This window comes from Pongo abelii, chromosome 2, assembly GCF_028885655.2.
Source record: "Pongo abelii isolate AG06213 chromosome 2, NHGRI_mPonAbe1-v2.0_pri, whole genome shotgun sequence".
Classification (NCBI taxonomy): Eukaryota; Metazoa; Chordata; class Mammalia; order Primates; family Hominidae; genus Pongo; species Pongo abelii.
In genome coordinates this window covers 22,024,137-22,045,730 of record NC_085928.1, presented here as the reverse complement: position 1 = coordinate 22,045,730, position 21,594 = coordinate 22,024,137, and the positions used below count along the sequence as shown (strand labels likewise).

Sequence of the window (21,594 nt, the reverse complement as noted above, 5' to 3'; positions counted from 1 at the left end):
GGTTTCAAAGAGAAACAAGGCACATTCTGTACACTCTGGGAGCTTGCACTAGTAGAGGAAATAAGGTGTGTAATGAAACAGCTATGTTATAAAGTGGAATGTGATGTGTTTTAAGAGAGAGGTAAATTTGCTTCCCATATTAGAGAGAAAGAACTTGCTTGTGGATAGCAAGATCAAGTAAGCCATGATCAAGATATCCCTTTACATAAACTATGCTTGGTGATATGTTTAAAACTTCAATGGGAACTCATTGTTACTCCTCTGCATAAAACCTTCAGTCAGTTTCTATTACACTTAGAATATCCATACACACCAAAAAAGAAAAAACACACCCTAACAGGCCTGCAAGTTTCTGGGTACCTCATCAGCCTCCTCTTGTTTTCTATCTGCCCCTTCTTACCACGTTTCAGCTCACTGGCTAGGGCCTTTCCACATGTCCTAGTTCTGCCTGCAATCCTTCTCACACTCCATGTGTGGCTAACTCTACCTTCACAATTTTGGGGAAGACTTTGATTATCAAGGATATAAAGTATGCACATACAAAGAAGTAAATTTGGAACAACGTTTGGACTCATTCCGGGTCAGACTCTTATGTATGAGCAGGCTATCACTATTGTGAGCAGCCGAAAGATTTTTAAGACAGGAAATGAAAATGACAGAGCTATATGTCATAAATATCTTGTAGGGATGTTTAGGACAGTTTGGAATACAGAAAGGTGGGTGTGAGAGATACCACTTTCCTCAGACAAAAAAAAAAATCTGGGAAAGAGGTAATGAGGGTCTATGTTAGAGAAGGTAAGAAGGCACAGTTTACAAACATGTTATCACTGACTGAAAAGAAGAGATAAATGGAATGGAGATATTAGAAATAACTCTGCTTTCAGGGAGATCAATTGTGCCATTATCAGAAATAGGGACATCAGAAAGAAACAAAAGAGATATTTTGGAGGCAAAGATTAATTTTTTTTTAGTATAATAAAAGTGAAGTGGCTGATAGATAGACAGAAATGCTTATAAAGTATTTCGGGGCTAGAATTCAGAAAAATAAAGGGAAAGGCTGGCAATGAAGACTTGAAACCAAACTATATAGATGTTACCGTTAAAGATGAAGTCATCAATGGACAAAATCGGAAAGGGAAGGAGAAGCAAGGACAGCAAAGCAAGGACAGCTCTGATGAAACATAGGAATATGAAGATCACACAACTAAAGGAGATCAAGTTGACACAATCTGTGAAATGGAAGGAACATGAGAATATTGCATTATTTCAGGAAATAAAGAGAAAAGGAATTACAAAAAAAGGGAATTATTCATAGTGTGCTTAAATAGAGGTCAAAGAGAATGACATAAGAAGGCTGGCTCTTTAAAAAGGGAGGGACACTGGGAGGCTAAAGTAGAGGATATGGAACACAATAAGATAGGCTACTGAGTTAAAAATTAGCAAGTGATGAATGGAGAGACTTACTGAAAGCTTACTCAACTGAGATTAGCAGGACTTTACAGGGTACACAGCAAAATGTTATTATATCCAATTTTCTAGGAATATTTAATACCCTTTAAATAAAGGGGGAAAGAGAATTATTAGAGCTGCTCGTGGTTAGAGACAGAAGAGATCAAAACAAGATAAGATTGAATAAGAATTCTGGATACCAGTAAAGTGGACACTGAAATGTCAGACTATAAGCTCTAGCTTGGCTAGAGAGACAAATTATGTCAGTAAATGGTTAAAGGAGCATCCACGAGGTCCTGATTTAAGTGTTCTTTTTTAAAATTTAAATTAGAAATTTTATGCAGGAAATTGTTTATTCTGCAATTTTACTTGAGTTGAGGAGATTGACAAGGTCCTACCCACACAAAATCTTTGCCTTTGTTCCTCCTCCCTGAGACTTGTGTGTGACTGTGCAGGCAGCATTATCTTTATGATATCTCTTTTAAAAATAATGTACCTGCCGGGCACGGTGACTCATGCCTGTAATCCCAAAACTATGGGAGGCCAAGGCAGGCGGATCACCTGAGGTGGGGAGTTCGAGACCAGCTTGACCAACATGGAGAAACCCCATCTCTACTAAAAATACAAAATTAGCTGGGCGTGGTGACACACGCCTGTAATCCCAGCTGCTAAGGAGGCTGAGGCAGGAGAATCGCTTGAACCCTGGAGGTGGAGGTTGCAGTTAGCTGAGATTGCACCATTGCACTCCAGCCTGGGCAACAAGAATGAAACTCCATCTCAAAATAAATAAATAAATAAACAAATAAATAAATAAATAAATAAAATAATGTACCTACGTAAGGTGTAATAACTTAAAAACTTGGGGCCTAATCACTTTAGCATAGATGATTTTGTGAGTTCGCATAAAGAAAAAAAGAAGAGTATGAACACTCAGGTGAAGAAATGATGGAGGGCTAAAGAAGAAAAAATAAAAAGAAATATAAAAGGGGGAAAAGGGCATCACAACAACTTTCACTCTCTGAAAAGTTTTCTGAAAGGTTATCCTCTCAATAGTCATGAGGGTTTTGTTTTTTTTTTTTAACAATTCTTCTTGAGCTGTTCTCCAGGTACAACACACAAACACACACAAATTTATAAACTAAATAATATAAATTTCTACCTGTAAAGCCAACACCCTTCTCCCCAAAAAACTGTAAAAAATATTTTGTTATATTTTATTCTTTTTTTCCAGTGGAGGTATGAGTACATATGGTATATTGACCATTGTTGATGAAATTGAGGTTACATATTTCACTGTTTTGTAAACTACCACTTCATTTTTTTCTTCAACTTTTAAGTTCTAGGGTACATTGGCAGGATGTGCAGTTTTGTTACATAGGTAAACGAGTGCCATGGTGATTTGCTGCACAGATCAACCCATCACCAAGGAATTAAGCTCAGCATCCATTAGTTATTCTTTCTGATGCTCTCCTTCTCCCTGACTCCAACTAACAGGCCCCAGTGTGTGTTGTTCCCCCTCAAGTGTCCATGTGTTTTCATCATTCAGCTCCCACTTACAATGGAGAACATGCAGTGTATGGTTTTCTGTTCCTGCATTAGTTTGCTGAGGATAACAGCTTCCAGGTCCATTCATGTCTCTGCAAAAGACATGATCTCATTCCTTTTTGTGGCTGCATAGTATTCCATGGTGTATATGTAGCTTTTTTTTTTTTTTTTTTTTGAGATGGAGTCTCGCTCTGTCACCCAGGCTGGAGTGCAGTGGTGCGATCTCGGCTCACTGCAAGCTCTGCCTCCCGGGTTCACGCCATTCTCCTTCCTCAGCCTCCTGAGTAGCTGGGACTACAGGCGCCTGCCACCATGCCCAGCTAATTTTTTGTATTTTCAGTAGAGATGGGGTTTCACCATGTTAGCCAGGATGGTCTCAACCTCGGCCTCCCAAAGTGCTGGGATTACAGGCGTGAGCCATCGCACCCCGCCAGCATATTTTCTTTATCCAGTCTATCACTGATGGGCATTTGGGTTGATTCTATGTCTTTCCTATTGTGAATAGTCTTACAGTGAACACATAAGTGCATGTATCTTTATAATAGAATGATTTATATTCCTTTGGGTATATACCCAGTAATGAGATTGCTGGGTCGAATGATATTTCTGCTTCTAGATCTTTGAGGAATTGCCACACTTTCACAGTGATTGAACTAATTTATACTCACCCCAACAGTGTAAAAGTTTTCCTTTTCCTCTACAACCTCCCTAGCATCTGTTAAGTTTCTTGACTTTTGAATAATTGCCATTTTGACTGGTGTGAGATGGTATTTCATTGTGGTTTTGATTTGTATTTATCTAATGATCAGTGATGTTGAGCTTTTTTTCATGTTTGTTGACTGCATAAATGTTTTCTTTTGAGAAGTATCTGTTATTGCTATTTGCTTACTTTTTAAAGGGGTTGTTTGTGGTTTTTTTTTTTTTGTAAAATTGTTTAAGTTCCTTGTAGACTCTGAATATTAGACCTTTGTCAAATGGATAGATTGCAAGATTTTTATCCCATTCTGTAGATTGTCTGTTTACTCTGATGATCGTTTCTTTTTCTGTGCAGAAGCACTTTAGTTTAATTAGATCCTATTTGTCACTGCTTGCTCTTGTTGCAATTGCTTTTGGCATTTTCATCATAAAATCTTTGCTTGTGCCTATGTCCTGAAATGATATTGCCTTGCTTTTCTTCTAGGGGTTTTATAATTGTGGGTTTTACATTTTAGTCTTCAATCCATCCTGAGTTAATTTTTTTATAAACTGTAAGGAAGTGGTCCAATTGCAATTTTCTGCATATGGCTAACCAGTTCTCCTAGAACCATTTATTAAATAGGGAATCCTTTCCCCATTGCTTGTTTTTGTCAGGTTTGTCAAAGATCAGATGGTTGTAGGTGTGTGGTCCTATTTCTGAGTTCTTTTTCTGTTCCATTGGTCTATGTGTCTGTTTTTGTACCATTACCATGCTGTTGTGGTTACTGTGGCTTTGTACTATAGTTTGAAGTTGGATAGGTTGGATAGTGTGATGCCTCCAGCTTTATCCTTTTTGCTTAGGATTGTCTTGGCTATTCGGGCTCTTTTTTTGGTTCCATATGAATTTTAAAATAGTTTTTTTCTAATTCTGTGAAGAATGTCAATGGTAGTTTAATGGGAATAGCATTTAACCTATAAATTACTTTGGGCAGTGTGGCCATTTTCACAATATTGATTCTATCCATGAGCATGGAATAGTTTTCCATTTGTTTGTGTCCTCTCTGACTTCCTTGAGCAGTGTTTCGTAGTTCTCCTTGAAGAGGTCCTTCACTTCCCTTGTTGGAATGCTAGTGATTTTTGCATATCAATTTTGTATCCTGAGACCTTACTCAAGTTGCTAATCAGCTTAAGAAGCTTTTGGGCTGAGACCATACTACTACTTCATTTAACCATATATTGCAAATATTTTTTATCATTTATTAAAATGTTTCATAAAACATGATAGATAATGTATGCTTAGTTGTATAACTCAGTGTTTTTAGTTGGAAAAAACAGAAAAAAATAATATTTGGCTGTCTTATGTAGAAAAGGAAATCATTGCAACCCACATCACTGGGAAGAGTCTAAAATAAGAATTATGCCAAAAATCATATAAAGAGGGCATGACTGCTGTTGAATATGAACAAGAATGCCATAGCTCTCACCACCACCAACGTGGCCCTGGATCCAGGCCTTACCGAAACATCAGTGATATAACCACTTCCATATAAGCTCACTGGTACAAGTGCCACCAATTACCTGAATAGATTCTCCTTGGTTTTGAGCTCCTTGTATCAATAATATCTATTAAAAATTCTAATTCTAAGGTAGGTGCACTGGAATCTTAAAGCCTGGATCTCATGCTGAAGCCTCAGTTTTGAGGATGCCTGGATTTTATTTCAGCATTTATACCAGGTGGTAATGTCTGCCTCCCAACCATATTGACAAGGAGGAAAATCCCCCAAAACAGGGAAGAGGTTTGAATGCTGGGCAGCCACTCTAATGTTCATTATAATAGTATTTCTCATGAAATGATCTTAACTTAACTTCCCAATTCCTTAGTCTGAATATTTATGACTTTTTCCATAATTTTTTTTAAAAAAATAATTCTGTAATGACCACTTTGCCCAAAACCATTTGTATTTCAGATTATTTTATTTCTATACACACGGAAGTGGAATTACTGGGTCAAATGATACAAATATATTTTAAAACTTTGATAGATATCCCTACATTACCCCAGGGGAAGTTTCCATTAATTTACACTCTCAACTGGGAGATATAAAAGTGTCAGTTTTCCTACTAACTTATCAACTCTGGCTATCCTCATTTTGTTAACCCTTTCCTAGTATCACTAGTTTTAAAAATAACAATTTATTGCTGTTTTGCTTTGCATTTCCTTGATTATTAGTGAGGTTTTAATAATTTTCCATGTTTGCTATTTCCATGTGTCCTCTTGTAAATTGGCAATTTATGTCTTTGACAAAGTTTAGTCATATTTTCTTTATTCTTTTTTTTTTTTTGAGATGAGTTTCACTCTTGTTGCCCAGGCTGGAGTGCAATGGTGCGATCTCAGCTCACTGCAACCTCCGCCACCTGGGTTCAAGTGATTCTCAGCCTCCCGAGTAGCTGGAATTACAGGCATGTGCCACCACCTCCAGCTAATTTTGTATTTTTAATAGAGACACGGGGTTTCTCCATGTTGGTCAAGCTGATCTCAAATTCCCGACCTCTGGTGATCTGCCCATCTTGGCCTCTCAAAGTGCTGGGATTACAGGCGTGAGCCACTGCAACCAGCCTTTTTTTTTTTTTTTTGAGACAGAGTCTTGCTCTGTTGCCCAGGCTGGAGTGCAGTGGCCGATCTCAGCTTACTGCAACCTCCACCTCTAGGGTTCAAGCAATTCTCTTGCCTCAGCCTCCCAAGTAGCTGGCACTACAGGCACGTGCCACCACTCTTGGCTAATTTCTTGCATTTTTAGTAGAGACGGGGTTTCATTATGTTGGCCAGGCTGGTCTTGATCTCCTGACCTCGTGATCCGCCCGCCTCGGCCTCCCAAAGTGCTGGGATTACAGGCTTGAGCCACAGCACCTGGCCTTTTTTCATTTTTTTAAAATCGTCTTCATTAATCTGTTGTAATCTATTCATATGCCAATGGCATTGAAGCTTTGTCTGTTTTTTCATTTTGTTTTTAAATCACTTTATCCCTTTTTTTTTTTTTAGATGGCGTCTCGCTCTGTCACCCAGGCTGGAGTGCAGTGGTGGCACAATCTCGGCTCACTGCAACCTCCGCTTTCTGGGTTCAAGTGATCTCCTGCCTCAGCTTCCCAAGTAGCTGGGACTACAGGCCAACGCCACCACACCCGGATAATTTTTGTATTTTTAGTACAGATGGGGTTTCACCATTTTGGCCAAGCTGGTCTCGAACTCCTGACATCAGGTGATCCGCTCGCCTCAGACTCCCAAAGTGTTGGGATTACAAGTGTGAGCCACCGTGTCCAGCCTATAGAGTCTTTTAATTTTATATATTTATATATGTTTAGCCAAATTTGTTTTCTATACTTTTCATTTACTTTTATGCTAAGACAGTCTTCCACACTCCATTGGAGAGTCATATTTATTGATAATTCTTTCTAGCCTTTTTCTTTACTTTTTACTTTTAAATCTTTAAGCGATCTGGTGTTAATTTTCATACATGGCTGTTTAGTAAAAATACAACTTTTTAAAAAATTAATTCATTCAAAATCATTTGTTGAATAATGACACTTTCTCCATTATGTTAAACCTGCATCATATGTGACATGACCATATACAGTAGAGTTTTGAGCCTTTCATTTAGATCCACTGACTTGATGGTTTTTAAATATGTTGTGCAGATGTAGTTTTCTAGCTGTAGAAGTCTTTCTTCCCAATAAAATAATAATTTTCTTTTTTTTTTTTTGAGATGGAGTCTCGCTCTGTCACCCAGGCTGGAGCGCAGTGGTGCGGTCTTGGCTGACTGCAACCTCCACCTCCCGGGTTCACGCCATTCTCCTGCCTCAGCCTCCTGAGTAGCTGGGACTATAGGCGCCCACCACCACGCCTGGCTAATTTTTTGTATTTTTAGTAGAGACAGGGTTTCACCATGTTAGCCAGGATGGTCTCGATCTCATGACCTCATGATCTGCTCGCCTCGGCCTCTCAAAGTGCTGGGATTACAGGCATGAGCCACCGCACCCGGCCAATAATTATTTTTTAACGTTGGTTATTTATGCCTGCCCATTCTTTATAATTAATTTGATAAATTTGGTGTAATTTCAGTTTCAAAAGCCCCAAAGTAATTTTTAGATACAAAAAAAATTCAATTTACCTTGGGGATCCTTATATTTTCATTTTAAACATCTTTACATCTTTACATCTTTAACGATATTTGTGTTGCCATTCAATTTAGATACATAAAAAAATTCAATTTACCTCGGGGATCATTGTATTTTCATTTTAAACATCTTTACATCTTTAATGATATTTGTGTTGCCATTCAAGAATTATTTCATTCTATTGTAAAACAACAGCAAAAAATACCCAAACAAGCAAACAAAAAAGCCAGTTCTTTCATCCTTTCAATTTTTGCATGTATGTTCTCTACATTGTTTATTTAATTTATTCTTAAATGGTCTTATATTTTTGCAGCTTTGTGAATGACCATTTTTAGTATATTTTATGTGTTTATTATAACTATATATAGAAACTATTGATTTAATATATTTCTTCAGATAAATGCACAAGTTATCAAACTATTGTTAGTATTCTTAATATATTTGTATGTTAATACAAATTAATATATCTGTTAGTATTGTTAATATATTTTTATCATTAAATATTGTTAATATATTTGCTTATTAATTTATAAGTGTTTTTCTAGTTAGTCATATTAGCTGGAAATATTGATAAATTTATTTCCTCCTTTCCTATATTTAAACCGTTGTATTTTATTATCTTGTTTCATTGCATTGACTATAGTCCCTAAACTAATGTTACATAATAATAATGATTGTTGGTATGCTTGCATTAGTCCTGACTTTAATTACCCATCTTTTTCATGTTAAGAAATAAATCATCTATACTTAGCTCACTAAATTTCAGAGTATTTTAAACACATCAAGAATAGAAGTTAATCTATATCCTATGTATTTTGTTCCTCATGGGATTGTCTCATGATTTTTGTCTGTTGACTTTTTAATGAAGTATATTTTATTCATACATTTCTTTATAATGCATTATGCTTGAAAAAACCTGCTTAATTATGCTGTATTTAATATTTAATATAATTTTTTACTTTATTCACAAGTTTTTAATCTTAATACCTGCCTTAAGTATTATTGCCTTAAGTATTATCGTATTTCACTTTCACTTTGAAATAATTTCAAGTTTATTGAAAAGTTATAAGAATAATACAAATAGTTCCCACGTATACTTCACCCAGACTCTACTTAAGTTTTGTCAATTGCTGCAACATGCCTTGTCTAGAAAAAGGTCACATAGTATACCCAGTAGTCATTTCTCTCTTATCTCCTTCAATCTTGGGCAGTTCTTCAGCCTCTCTTGACTTTTATAACCTAGACATTTATGAAGATTAGAGGCCAGTCTTTCTATAGAATGTCCTTTAATTTGTGTGTGCCCAATGTCGTCCTATTATTAGACTCAGGTTCTAGGAAATATTTCACAGAAGTGATGTGTGTTTAGCTCATTGCCTCTTGTCTTTTGGCAAATGATGCCAATTTGTCCCGTTACTAGTAGTGTTAACTTTGATCACTTGATTAATATTGTGTCAGTTAGGTTGTACTACTTTTTTAATTAGTCTTTTCTCTCTTTGTATTTAACAAATATTTGTGGGCAGCTACTTTAACATTATTCCTTATTTCATTTTCACTTGCAAGTTTTAGTATCCATTGATATTTCTTGCTTGAATTAATTATTTCTGTGATGTTTGCCAAATAATATTTTTCAAATTCCATCATTCCTTCTATTAGTCAGCATTCTATAATACAAAAGGGCTTTATATCCTCTTTATTTAATAAATAGTGTCTAATTTATATCAGAATTATAATATATTGTAATTATTTCTTTCAATACCCAAATTGTCCTATACTTGGCTGGTGAAAGTCTCTCTCAAGCTGGCTTCCGTGTACTTTTGGCATGACTCGTCATTTTTTTGAGTACATTCTTACTTCCTGGCCCAAGAGATGCTCCAAGTTATATTGTTCCTTCCTTGCCCCAGTCCTGGTACCAGCTGTTTCTCCAAGTAACCCTTCCTTTTAGTGGTACCAGCTGTTTCTCCAAGTAACCCTTCCTTTTAGTGGTACCAGCTGTTTCTCCAAGTAACCCTTCCTTTTAGTGGATAGTTATATTTAAAACCAACATGAGGATGCTAAGTATTAGGTATACGAATTGCTACTGGGGTGTCAGTGCTCCAGGGCCTCTTAGTGGGGAAGGGCAGGGTTAGGAAATATATGTACACATTTCTCTCTCTCTCTCTCTTTCTTTCTCTCTCTCTTCTATTAAAACTTATGAGTAATCATTAATAACTTCAATTTCAATGCAACATCACAAGGTTCATTTTAGCTTTCTCCCTGTCTACATTTATACTCTTTTCTCCAACAATAAGAAACTTTTTATCATTATCCGCAATATTTTTATTTACTTCCTCAATTCTCTTCAATGTAGCCAAGGTCCCAACTTTCCCAGATGTTTTTCCCTTCAGCTGCTCTCTTGGGTGGGCCTGGCCCTTCCGAGATGCCTCCTCATTCAGAATCCTTTCTTCTTCAGGCCTTGGAACAGGTTGGGCTGCTCTTCCACAACACTTCAGCCTGCCTAATAGCTTTTTAACTAATAAGAATGAAAGAAGCTGGCTAAGCACGGTGGCTCATGCCTGTAATCCCAGCACATTGGGAGGCTGAGGCAGGTGGATCAGAGGTCAGTAGTTTGAGACCAGCCTGGCCACCATAGCGAAACCCCCGTCTCTACTAAAAATACAAAAATTAGCCAGGCATGGTGGCGCACACCTGTAATCCCAGCTACTCGGGAGGCTGAGGCAGGAGAATCACTTGAACCCTGGAGAATCAGGCCACTGCACTCCAGCCTGGGCAACAGAGTGAGACTCCATCTCAAAAAAAAAAAAAAAAAAAAAAGAAAGAATGAAAGAAGCCTTATTGTATTTTATATACTTAAATTGTTTTTCACTCAGGCAGACCTAGGACTGGAAACATTATAAAGACAACCTAGGTCATACAGAAGAGTTTTGTCAAAAAAAAAAAGTCGCCTATTTGTAGCAAACTGAAAACAATAGGAATAACTATATATTAAATATATATATATGCCATCTTTCTTGAATTTTTAAATACATAAATTCAAAAAATTGCCTTTAATATTTTTAAGAGTACATTTTTAAGGTAATGTGTAGAAAACACAAATGCTACAGATAATGATAATTTATAGTGGCTGATGGTACTATTTAAACATATTTGAAAGGGTATATATCCTTATTTTAATACTTAAGATTAAATATCTGTGTAAAAACCAGATCATGTGTGAATAGCCACATATGATATTGCGTAAATCCAAGTAAAAATAACTTGCCATAGACTGGATGTAGTTACAATATTTAGCAGGGGCAGATACAATAAGAAATAAATCTCTACCTCCACATCTTCCTAATAACTCTCAAAATTCTCCCCATAAGGCATTAAAATCTTCATAGATTCAATGATTCAAGATTTGAGTATAGGTGAATATTAGTTAGTCTCTGTCTTCAAGTAACTTTCTTTTTCTTTCATGAAGTCTATATTTTTATACTGAGCCAACTCTTGTGCCACTATTGGTACTAAGATAACTTTTTCTCTTTTCCCTTATTTTCTCTCCTTTGAAGAAGGACAAAAGCAGTTTAGATTAGAAAGTATGTGGATGTATATAAGTTATATAATTTAATAACTAAAAGATGGACTACAAGTATATAAAAAGGGTTTGGAGATAGTAATTAATTATGCTTGGATGGGACTGGTTTAGATAAAACTTGAAATCCTTTCTACAGGGAAGAATATCAAGTTAAAACTGCATGAGGCAATATTGCTAACCATCTTAACTAAAAAGTTGCAGTTCTTCCCTTTCATTAGCTGTCTGGTTGCTGATGTGAATAGTGAAGTCTTTCAAGTCTGAACCTGACCTATCAACAGCCAATCAAGAGGCTATTGTCTGAAAAATTAAGCTGAAGAGTAGAAAAATTAGTAGACTTCAGCATACAAAATTCAAATGAGAAAATTCCAGTTAATCACTAAGATTCTCAATAATCAACAAAATTAACACTAAGAACAAATCTAAGACTTCCAATTCTAACTTTATTAGAATGCCTTAAAATTTTAAAAGGAGCTATAGGCTAAACTTTTGAATAAAATTTTATAGGCAATGTATAATTGTTGAAAGAATAATCAGTGCAACATGATGTTTATTAAGAAAGGGAAGGAAGAAGGGTGGGAGTGAAGGAAGAAAGAAGAAAGTAACAGAAGGAAAGGAGAGCGATTCTGAGAGAAAAACGAGATACCGTCTTGGAGTTCTGGGTAACAGATTTTGGTCAGCATTCGGAATGGTTAACAGAATTGCAAAACTTGCTTCTAAAAATTTAAATCCTAGAAACAATAAGCTCTAGACTAATCACTAAAAATGTAAATTGGGGGCCGGCGAGGTGGCTCATGCCTGTAATCCCAGCACTTTGGGAGGCAGAGGCAGGTGGATCACAAGGTCAAGAGATGGAGACCATCCTGGCCAACATGATGAAACCTCATCTCTACTAAAAATTAGGCAGGCATGATGGCATGCGCCTGTAGTCCCAGCTACTTGGGAGGCTGAGGCAGGAGAATTGCTTGAACCTGGGAAGCAGAGCTTACAGCGCGCCAAGATGGTGCCACTGCACTCCAGCCTGGCAACACAGCAAGACTCTGTCTCAAAAAAAAAAAAAAAAAAAAAAAAGAGGTTGGGTTTCCTAATATTTAAGTTTTCAATTATTAAATTTAAAGGGCATCTAGAGACATTACAATTTTAAGCCATTATAGATTTATATATATTCTAGGATTAATGAGATACAGGAAATGAGGCTTTTTAAATGTGGAGATTTTTAAAAACACACACCAAACATATTGGTCTTATAAGAAGTCCCACTCTCATATTTTTTCACAATTATATAATTTTATATAACATAATTATGCAATAGATTTCCTGGCAACTAATGGATAAAGTCCGACAAGCCATGTGTGTGATTTGAATCACAGTGCTGAGAAAAATGTATGGGATTCTATTTAGTACTACAGTGAAATTTAAATCTTTATTTAGAAATACATTTTAAAACTTCAAAATGTTAAAAAAAATTATCTCCAATTTTAGTATTTGCAGATTGGGCCATTTTGAAAACAACATTAGCCAAATTAGAATAGCATAAAAATGGGAGCAAAAGATTCAACATAAAAATGACCACTCTATTATTGGTACCAACTTAACAATTAGGCAGTATGTAAATTGAAAATACGATAAAAGATGCGTTGTAAAATATGGTGAATGGGATATTTAAAAATAAGACTCTCGTTTTAAAAATGTTGTCATGTGAGGATTTCCTTTGTATTCATATACACATGAAGGTTTTTAATGTAACATTTAAAACAAATACCCTAGTTTTTGGAGCCAATATTCCCAGGGCTCAAGCACATGAGATTAATCTATGTTTTTGATGAGTCCACAGATATTTTATATGATTTACTATTATAAGGCTCTAGTACCTGCTCTGTAGAGTTTTACATATAATTTGATTCAATGTCATACAAGAAAATGAGCAAGCAGGGAGAGTAAATCCCTCTCACTGATTGCTTAGATCCTTAGAGTAGCAGCTCTTGATTTTTGTGTGTGTGCATCTGAATCACCTGCAGAGCACAATGATTCAGAAGTTTAGGTCCCATTTTTATAAATTCTGATTCCATTGTTCTGGATGTGGTTCTCTGGAATCTGCATTTTGACAAGTATAGTGAGCCAAAATGTTGATTTTGCTTCAGCCTATACAGGAATCACATCTAGAAATGCTAGTTTAAGAAGCTCTCTATGGTAGAATTCTGCAAATGTTCGTTGCAGCACTGTTCACAATAGCAAAAACATGGAATCAACCTAAATGCCTAACAATGACAGACTGGATAAAGAAAATGTGGTATATATACACCATGAAATATTATGCGGCCATAAAAAAGAATAAGATCATGTCTTTTGCAGGAACGTAGGTGGGGCTGTAGGCTATCATCCCTAGTAAACTAATGCAGGAACAGAAAACCAAATACCACATGTTCTCACTTATAAGTGGGAGCTAAATGATAAGAACTTATGAACACAAAGAAGGAAACAACAGACACTGCGGTTTATTTGAGGGTGGAGGGTGGGAGGAGAGAGAGGAGAAGAAAAGATAACTATTGGGTACTGAGCTTAATACCTGAGTGATGTAACCCTATGTACAACAAACCCCTCTGACGTGTTTATCTATGTACCTCCAAACCTAAAATAATTTTTTTTAAAAAAAGAAGCTCTCTAGAATCCTAAGGAAATAAAGCTGAAGACTAGATGCTAAGGAAAAGGACAGGTGAAAAAAATGGGCTAGAGGGACCCAAAATAAAAACTGAAGGAGCCTACTGCAAAGATAATAGGCAACAAGTGAAAGCGTCTGTTAGATTCTGGGTAGCACTTTAGGACAGGAGTGAGCTTTATGGAAATACTGGAGCACCAGCAGCATCATGGTATTTGTCATCATCATCAACAGCATTGTTATCAACATCATCATCAACCTACTGGGTGAGAAAACATGATCTCCAGACACTGGACTAGAGGTTTACATAGATCATCTAATTTAATCCTTACAATAAATTTAGGAGGACTTAAAATATTAGTTTTATGTATATTTTTCATATGACAAAACTGAGCCTTAGAGAAATTAAGTGGTTTACCCCCAAAGTATATTTAAATAGCAAGAATGAAAACAGATTTGAATCAAGCAATGCAACTCTGCAGAGCCCACCTTCTAAACTGCTATTCTTTGGTGATATCTCATAGCACCTTTGAGCTCAGGTTGACCTCACCATTGTGTAAGGAAAAGGAATACAGTATTTACATAATGATTAGTTGAACTGAATTTGCAGAAACCATGGAGGATGATCACGGCAGGACATGAAAAATCAAAAGTGTCTTAGAGTCTAAAGAAAGGTGCTGTGAGGTTAGGGAAAAGGGAGATGTCAGCCATTCCTAGAATTAATATCTTTGATGTGGTGAAAACAACAGAGAGTTGAAGAATGGAATAGAAATAAATGGGAACAGTGTGAATGGATGGAACCTCTGATGGCCACAAGGCTGAATGCCCCAAGGGGAAGTGATTCAGCCATCTGGTACTTGAGATCAAATTATCTAATATGTATGTAATTGTCCAAAAATTCCCCTTGGCAACTCAGGCTCAAGGAGGATACCATGCTTTCTTTATCCCCCTTGTAAGCACAAGCTTTGTTGTTGATTTTTTCTGTCAAAACAATGTGGCTGAGAATAAAATACAATAATACCCTGAATCAGACAAACATGGGTTTGAAACCCTGTCCTAAGCCTACAGAGAGCCTTTGGCAGACTCTTTCCTGTCTCTGAACTTTAAGCTTTTGCATATATATAAAATAAAGTGAGAAACATCTACCTAAAAGTAATATTATTAGAATTAAATGAGATAGTAGATAAATAGTACTTGGCACTTCTCCATCCCTTAAGTTAAATTTAATTTCATTTGCACTGCCATGTCAGGAAGGTACATGCAGTATCTAACATAATTTTAGTTCTAACCCTTGTGAGATGGTCATGTTTGTAGCTTAAGAGTACAAAGGTAAATAAGAAAAAAAAAAAAGGAACATTGGGCATTTGGTGCTAAGAGCTCAGACTTAAATATAAATTCTTAACTATGAATCCTTAAATTAGTCTTTAAAATAATGGCAAAAAAAAAAACAAAAAAACCCCAAAAAACTCCATTCCAGTGGAAGGTGCTTTAGATTTACAGATCTGCTTGGCACTCAACTATTCTCTGAACTGTCTTGTGACCTTGAGCAAGTAACCTAAATTTAATGAACTTCTATTTGTTCATCTAGAAACCAAGGGATATAGTGCTCAGATTGTCAAATTTATTCAGTATAGGATAATACACAATTTCTAGTTATGGTCTCTAGCGGCTTTTTAGTGACATCAAAGGCCATAAAGCTACTAAAATTGTGTAGAAATATCATAATATAATCAGGTTTTTTTTCAAGCATAACCCATTATAAAGAAATATATGAATAAACAATCTTACATCAGAAATCAAAGAAGAAAAATCACGAGATAATCTCAATAACTGGTCAGTAGGTAAAATCTGTTCTAAGTGGTCCTAAGTAAACCAGTTATCTCTCCTCCTTCTGCCATTGAATTTAGTAGAATTTTTTCTTATGTTTTGCTGTGTGTGTGTGTGTGTGTGTGTGTGAATAAATGTGTGCTTGTATTTGTTTTGAGGGAGTTGGTAAATTAACCCATTGGCATATTTACATATTTCTAGTTATGTTTACAAATTTAAATAGGTTGCCTGAGATCCATACCCTGGTGTCTCTCTTGTAATGGAGCTTAAGTACTCTCTACTAAGCTACAAGAAAAGCATCCTATGCTTTGACTGTGATTGGAACTTTGCAAGCTAGTAGACATGCCTTTTACAAGCAATAAAATGAAGCTGTCAGCCATTGCAAATGGACGAAAATAGAGGCCACATGACTAAAGCACCCCTGCACCAGGCAGTCTCTGATGTATTTTATTCCAGTTTCAATCTATTAATCAGAGGAGTTGGGAGAGCAGTAATTTAAACACTACAATAATCAATTCCATAGCACATTAATAGAAGCTACAGTCAAACTTTTCCACACCACTGACTGCATTGGAACCTTGACAGGAGCCCTAGGGCCATGCCTAATTTGCATTAAATTTACATAGAATTCTAAATCAAGAATACATGAACACAGCCCTAATGTTTGTTAGTGCTTAGATCTTTCCTGATAGATACATTGAAACTGCTGGTGGTTGGACTTCACTTGCAATAAAATTGTGCAGCTGATCAGCTTTGTTCTCATTCTGCAATTATGGGGAAAGAAACCCAATCGAGCAACAGTTTTGGGGGTATGTGAGTGCCACTTAAGGTTTTTATCCTGTAAAACTATGACTCAGATGTGCCCTTAGAACCCCCAATCTAGAAGCAAATTGTCCCCAATTACTTTGCAGATCCTTGTCACTGGATTTCATCACCAGTAACTTGTCATTAAGTAGAGATACAAACTACATAAAAACTTGAACAGCTGAAAAAATAAAAAGTCCTCTGGAAAATTTTATTTTTTCAGAAGAACTTTGATATCACAAAAAAGATAATTAGTGCTAATCTTCAGGGTGAGGACAGATAAACCCAAACTTTCTTAAACTCAGCAAAGCATCTGGTACCTAATAGGGTGGAAAAGTGTACTTCATATGGCTCTAGGCATTCTATGTGTTCTTGTATCCCTGATTTACATTGTTCCAACAGCTGTGGCTTTTGCTGTGTGTTTTCACACTCAGGGCTAGGTGAAAACATTCTCACCAATGTTACTGGCTCTCAGTAACAGGAGTACACTCTCTATATCGTTTTTGGTCCTCTCATTTTAAGTCTCTTTTTAGACAGAAAATCGATACTTAAGTCCAATCATATCTTTGGGAATATTTCTTTTCAGGAAGGATTCTGCAAATATTTTGTACATTATTATTCTGCATCTCCCACCTCTTTCTTACCACTCTTCTATCCCACACTTTCCTTACCTTGTACGATCAAGTAAACTTGGGAGGTCTTGGGCTCATGCTGTGTCTGAACTGAGCAAGTGTAGGAACCCTCATCATAGACATCCACCTTCTGGATTCGGAGGCTGTATTCCAGAGAATGGCGTTTCTCCAGCTCAACCCGTGGGTCCAGAGACCACTTGTCATGTCCAGCAAAAATGATGCCAGAACGGTTCAACCAGGCCACCTTTGAGTTCTTGTCTTCTACAACGCACCTGACAGAGCAGAGTAACAATATTAGTGCCTTAACAACAACTATTTCTGCGTTTCTTCTCTAGGTGATCAGAGTCAACAACTCTAAACAAGGAAAATAATTATATGCAGAATGAATTATTGCCATGCCATTCTTGGAGTCCTTAGAATTTTCACTATTTCATTTAAGATCTAATTACCATCCAGTGGATGGATGTCATTATATTAGACTCAGTTCAGCAATAAACAATCTGAGTATGAGTAATGAAGGCAAAGTTAAATTAGTATTGACTTCCCATTATCTTCTTCTTGTTTAGGAAAAGGCCACTCACTCAGAACTCCTCTGTTTAAGTAATTTTGAGAATTATACGATTGATATCATAGCACTTTTACTCCATCTTGAACTGTGTTTACTCTTTTATAAGTATTTCCTATAATATTGTGTAATGATAAAAGTTATACTCCACCATTATAGGAATTAGACTAGACTTCTGAGTTTACTTCTAATCTTTACAAGTTTGGAATGCCACTTCCAGGAGTAAAAATTGTGTGAGCAGATCCAAGCATAAGGGGATAGGTGTTATGACAAGGAAATCAAAGCAAAAATCATCTGGCATAAGTTTGGTTCCAGCTGCTGAAGGCAGAACTTGTTTGGTGGCAAGTTAGGTTGCTACCAGCATTTCCAGTCACACTGAATGCAGGCAATCTTTAACAAAGATGAAGAAGCCAATTTTGTAGTTTATAGACCAATAGATCAGAAAGGGTAAAGGAATAACACTTAATTGAATTACTGCTTTAAAAAACTTAAAAGGGTCTCTTTCTGAAATTTGAAAGGGGCAAAGAACATGCATTAGTGAAGGAGGGGTAAATACTTTTTGGTGAGTGTGGTTTTCTCCTTCAGTTCCAGCAAGAGTCTTGCAATGGAAAAATCTAGCAGAAAATAAAAACAAAAAAACCTTCTGTCTGCATCCCTGTGGCAAGATTTATGTCTACCCCATAGGGAGATGTCCCAAACCCTGTTCACAGCTGCAAAGCCAGCTGCTCAACACTCTGGGGCAGGAGGGAATGAACAGAAAGTGCCACGAGCACAACAGCAGGACTATTAAGACACCCTGTTCCCCTGTATTTTCTAAACCAAGTAAAATCCAGTTTTTCTCTCAGGTCAAAACAACTAAACATAGACAGAAAATTGATGCATAACCCATAGGCTGTCCCACATGGGAATATAAAGGCCAACTGTGTCTCTTACAAGAAAGAGAAAAGCTAAGTCTTTTTAAATACTCCATTTATGGTATAATACAAAGACCTCCTTATCCTATTAATTTTAAATGAATTGTATATGTTATTTAGAGGGAGATTTTTTTTTTTTTTTTTGAGACAGGTCTTGTTCAGTCACCAAGACTGGGGAGCAGTGGCCTGATCATAGCTCACTGCAGCCTCAAACTACTGGGCTCAAAAAATCCTCCTGCCTCAGCCTCCTAAGTAGCTAGGATGATAGGTGCATGCCACCAGGACTAGCTAATTTAAAAAAAAAAAAATTAGAGATGGGGTCTTGCTGTGTTGTCCAGGCTAGCCTCAAGTGATTTTCCCAACTTGGCCTCCCTAAGCACTGGGATTATAGTCATGAGCCACCATGCCTGACCCTAGAGTAAGAATTTGACTTAATAAGTTGGGTGCCAAGATACACACGTCTTACTTTTCTTCTTTACCTATTTGTTTTCATAAACATAACTAGATTTAGGTATCATTTAATATCTCCATTTCCCAGTATGTGCTTCTCTGCCATGCATATATTATTGAGTATAATTTATGTGTTTAATAATTTAGAGGCCTTTTATCATGAGCACCAAGCTAACTTCATGAATGCTTGCTGCCTCATTCCAGACTCAGTTTTACTTTGGCTATTCTCCTCTCTTGTGGCATCATTTCTCTGTTCTTGGTGATGTTTGCAGCATCTCTGAATTTAAAATCATTGATGAATTAATTAATAGGATGTTTGATGTCTTACTCTAGACCATTATGAAATTGTTGAATGTAGATTTACCATGTTTTTTCTATTCTACTAAGAAGGATAGAAATTCACCTGTGTAAATGTGTTTTAAATCTTCTATCATTTTTCCCTGTGCATGTTTCTCACCTGCACAGCGTAACAGAAGAATGGCCAGATTTGCTACATTATAGATGTATTCTGAATGCCTCTTAGCCCCAAATATGGCTCCAATCTGCTCACTTTAAAAGAAAAAATACCATATAATATAGCTTACCTAAATATGGCCTGTGAATCCAATAAAAACAGCAAATTTTTACCTTATTCATTTGGATACCACCAATAACTAATCTAGGATAAAATAGGCATTTGATAAATGCCTGTCCTGTGAACTAACTGGGTCACACATGCAGATACAGGACATTTGGTAACCTATATTCCACATCCCCATCCCAAGTCCTATAGCATCCACAAATAAATTGGACAGATTTCCTTAACAACATAAGGTAAAGTTCATAAGTCGGGTCTTTATGGTCCTTTGACATTTTAGCAATTTTCATTCACGGAAATGTTAAAGTCATACGGATCATTATTCCAAATTATTCTTTGAGGGTGTTCAGCTCTATCTTACCTAAAGAAGTAATTGACTATTTCAGCAAAATTGCCAGATGCATAAAAGTGCATCTAATGAAACAACGTATTATGTGGAAATTTTGTTATGACAATTTACATAGCACCTCATTTTTGATCTGGGTTTTATCCTTATTTATTTTTAAAATTCGTCTTTTACTGACAAACAAGTGAATAGTATATTAGAATACACATATACTTTTTTTTGTTTTGTTTTGTTTTGTTTTTGAGACGGAGTCTCGCCCTGTCGCCCAGGCTAGAGTGCAGTGGCGCGATCTCAGCTCACTGTAAGCTCTGCCTCCCAGGTTCACGCCATTCTCCTGCCTCAGCCTCCCGAGTAGCTGGCACTACAGGCGCCCACCACCACGCCCAGCTAATTTTTTGTATTTTTAGCAGAGACGGGGTTTCAGAGTGTTAGCCAGGATGGTCTCAATCTCCTGACCTCGTGATCTGCCCACCTCGGTCTCCCAAAGTGCCGGGATTACAGGCATGAGCCACCGTGCTCGGCCTAGAATACACATATACTTTTTACTAACTCAGATGGTTAGCCAAACTCCAAGCACCAGAACACAATACAGTATAGTGTTTTTAAAAAGGAAACCACTTCTCCAGATCTTTCAGGGTTCCTTTTTTATGTACTCAATAGTTGCAAAATAAATGTGTTAGCTCTATAAACTGGAAAATAATCCTTCTACAATGTGACTAAAACTTTCTTAATAAAAAAATGAGTAAAGGAATAATGCAATTTCAGAACTAAATATTTTCTTAATTTTAAAATCTTAATTTAAGGTAGCACCTATTTTTTTATCATAAAAAGTACACATAAAAAAAGATGGTAGGACCAGGCACGGTGGCGCATGCCTGTAATCCCAGCTCTTTGGGAGGCTGGAGACAGGAAAATCACTGGAACTCAGGAGTTCAAGGCTACAGTGAGCTATGATCACATCACTGCACTCCAGCCTGGCCAGAGTGAGACCTTGTCTAAAAATAAGAAAAGAAAGAGAGAAAGAAAAGAAAATAAAGTAAACCAAAATCAGTAGTTTCAATTTGTAGAGGTCTACATTTATTAAGAGATAATAACTAGTCATACAGTGTACTGACAGACCACCTGGCTATCTGGAAATAAGAAATGCTGATATAAATACAGACTCAGGTTCCCAGCATTCACTGACTCACCAATAAGCATCATGGGCTTGCATCTCTGAGGTATGCTGGCTCAACTGTGCATTAGGCAGGCTTGTGGAGTAAATGAGAATTCTCAGGCCATGCCATTATAATATGATAATAATGAATTATCACCTACCTAGAATGTTGCTGCAATTTAGTTCTAAACTTTATACTTAATGATTTTATCTCTAGAATCAACCTGGGCTAAAGCAGGAAGATGAAGAGATGT

General features: G+C 36.6%; 1 protein-coding gene across 3 annotated transcripts in view; it reads right to left on the bottom strand.

The window, feature by feature from the left end:
* The window catches only part of LSAMP (limbic system associated membrane protein), a 648,138-nt gene that overhangs the window by 270,625 nt on the left and 355,919 nt on the right, over window positions 1-21,594 (bottom strand). For all 3 annotated transcript variants that reach the window (XM_024245025.3, XM_054551477.2, XM_054551478.2), the window contains exon 2: window positions 17,372-17,604. In XM_024245025.3, the coding sequence (XP_024100793.1) occupies window positions 17,372-17,604 (233 nt within the window). The remainder of the gene's footprint in view (window positions 1-17,371; window positions 17,605-21,594) is intronic.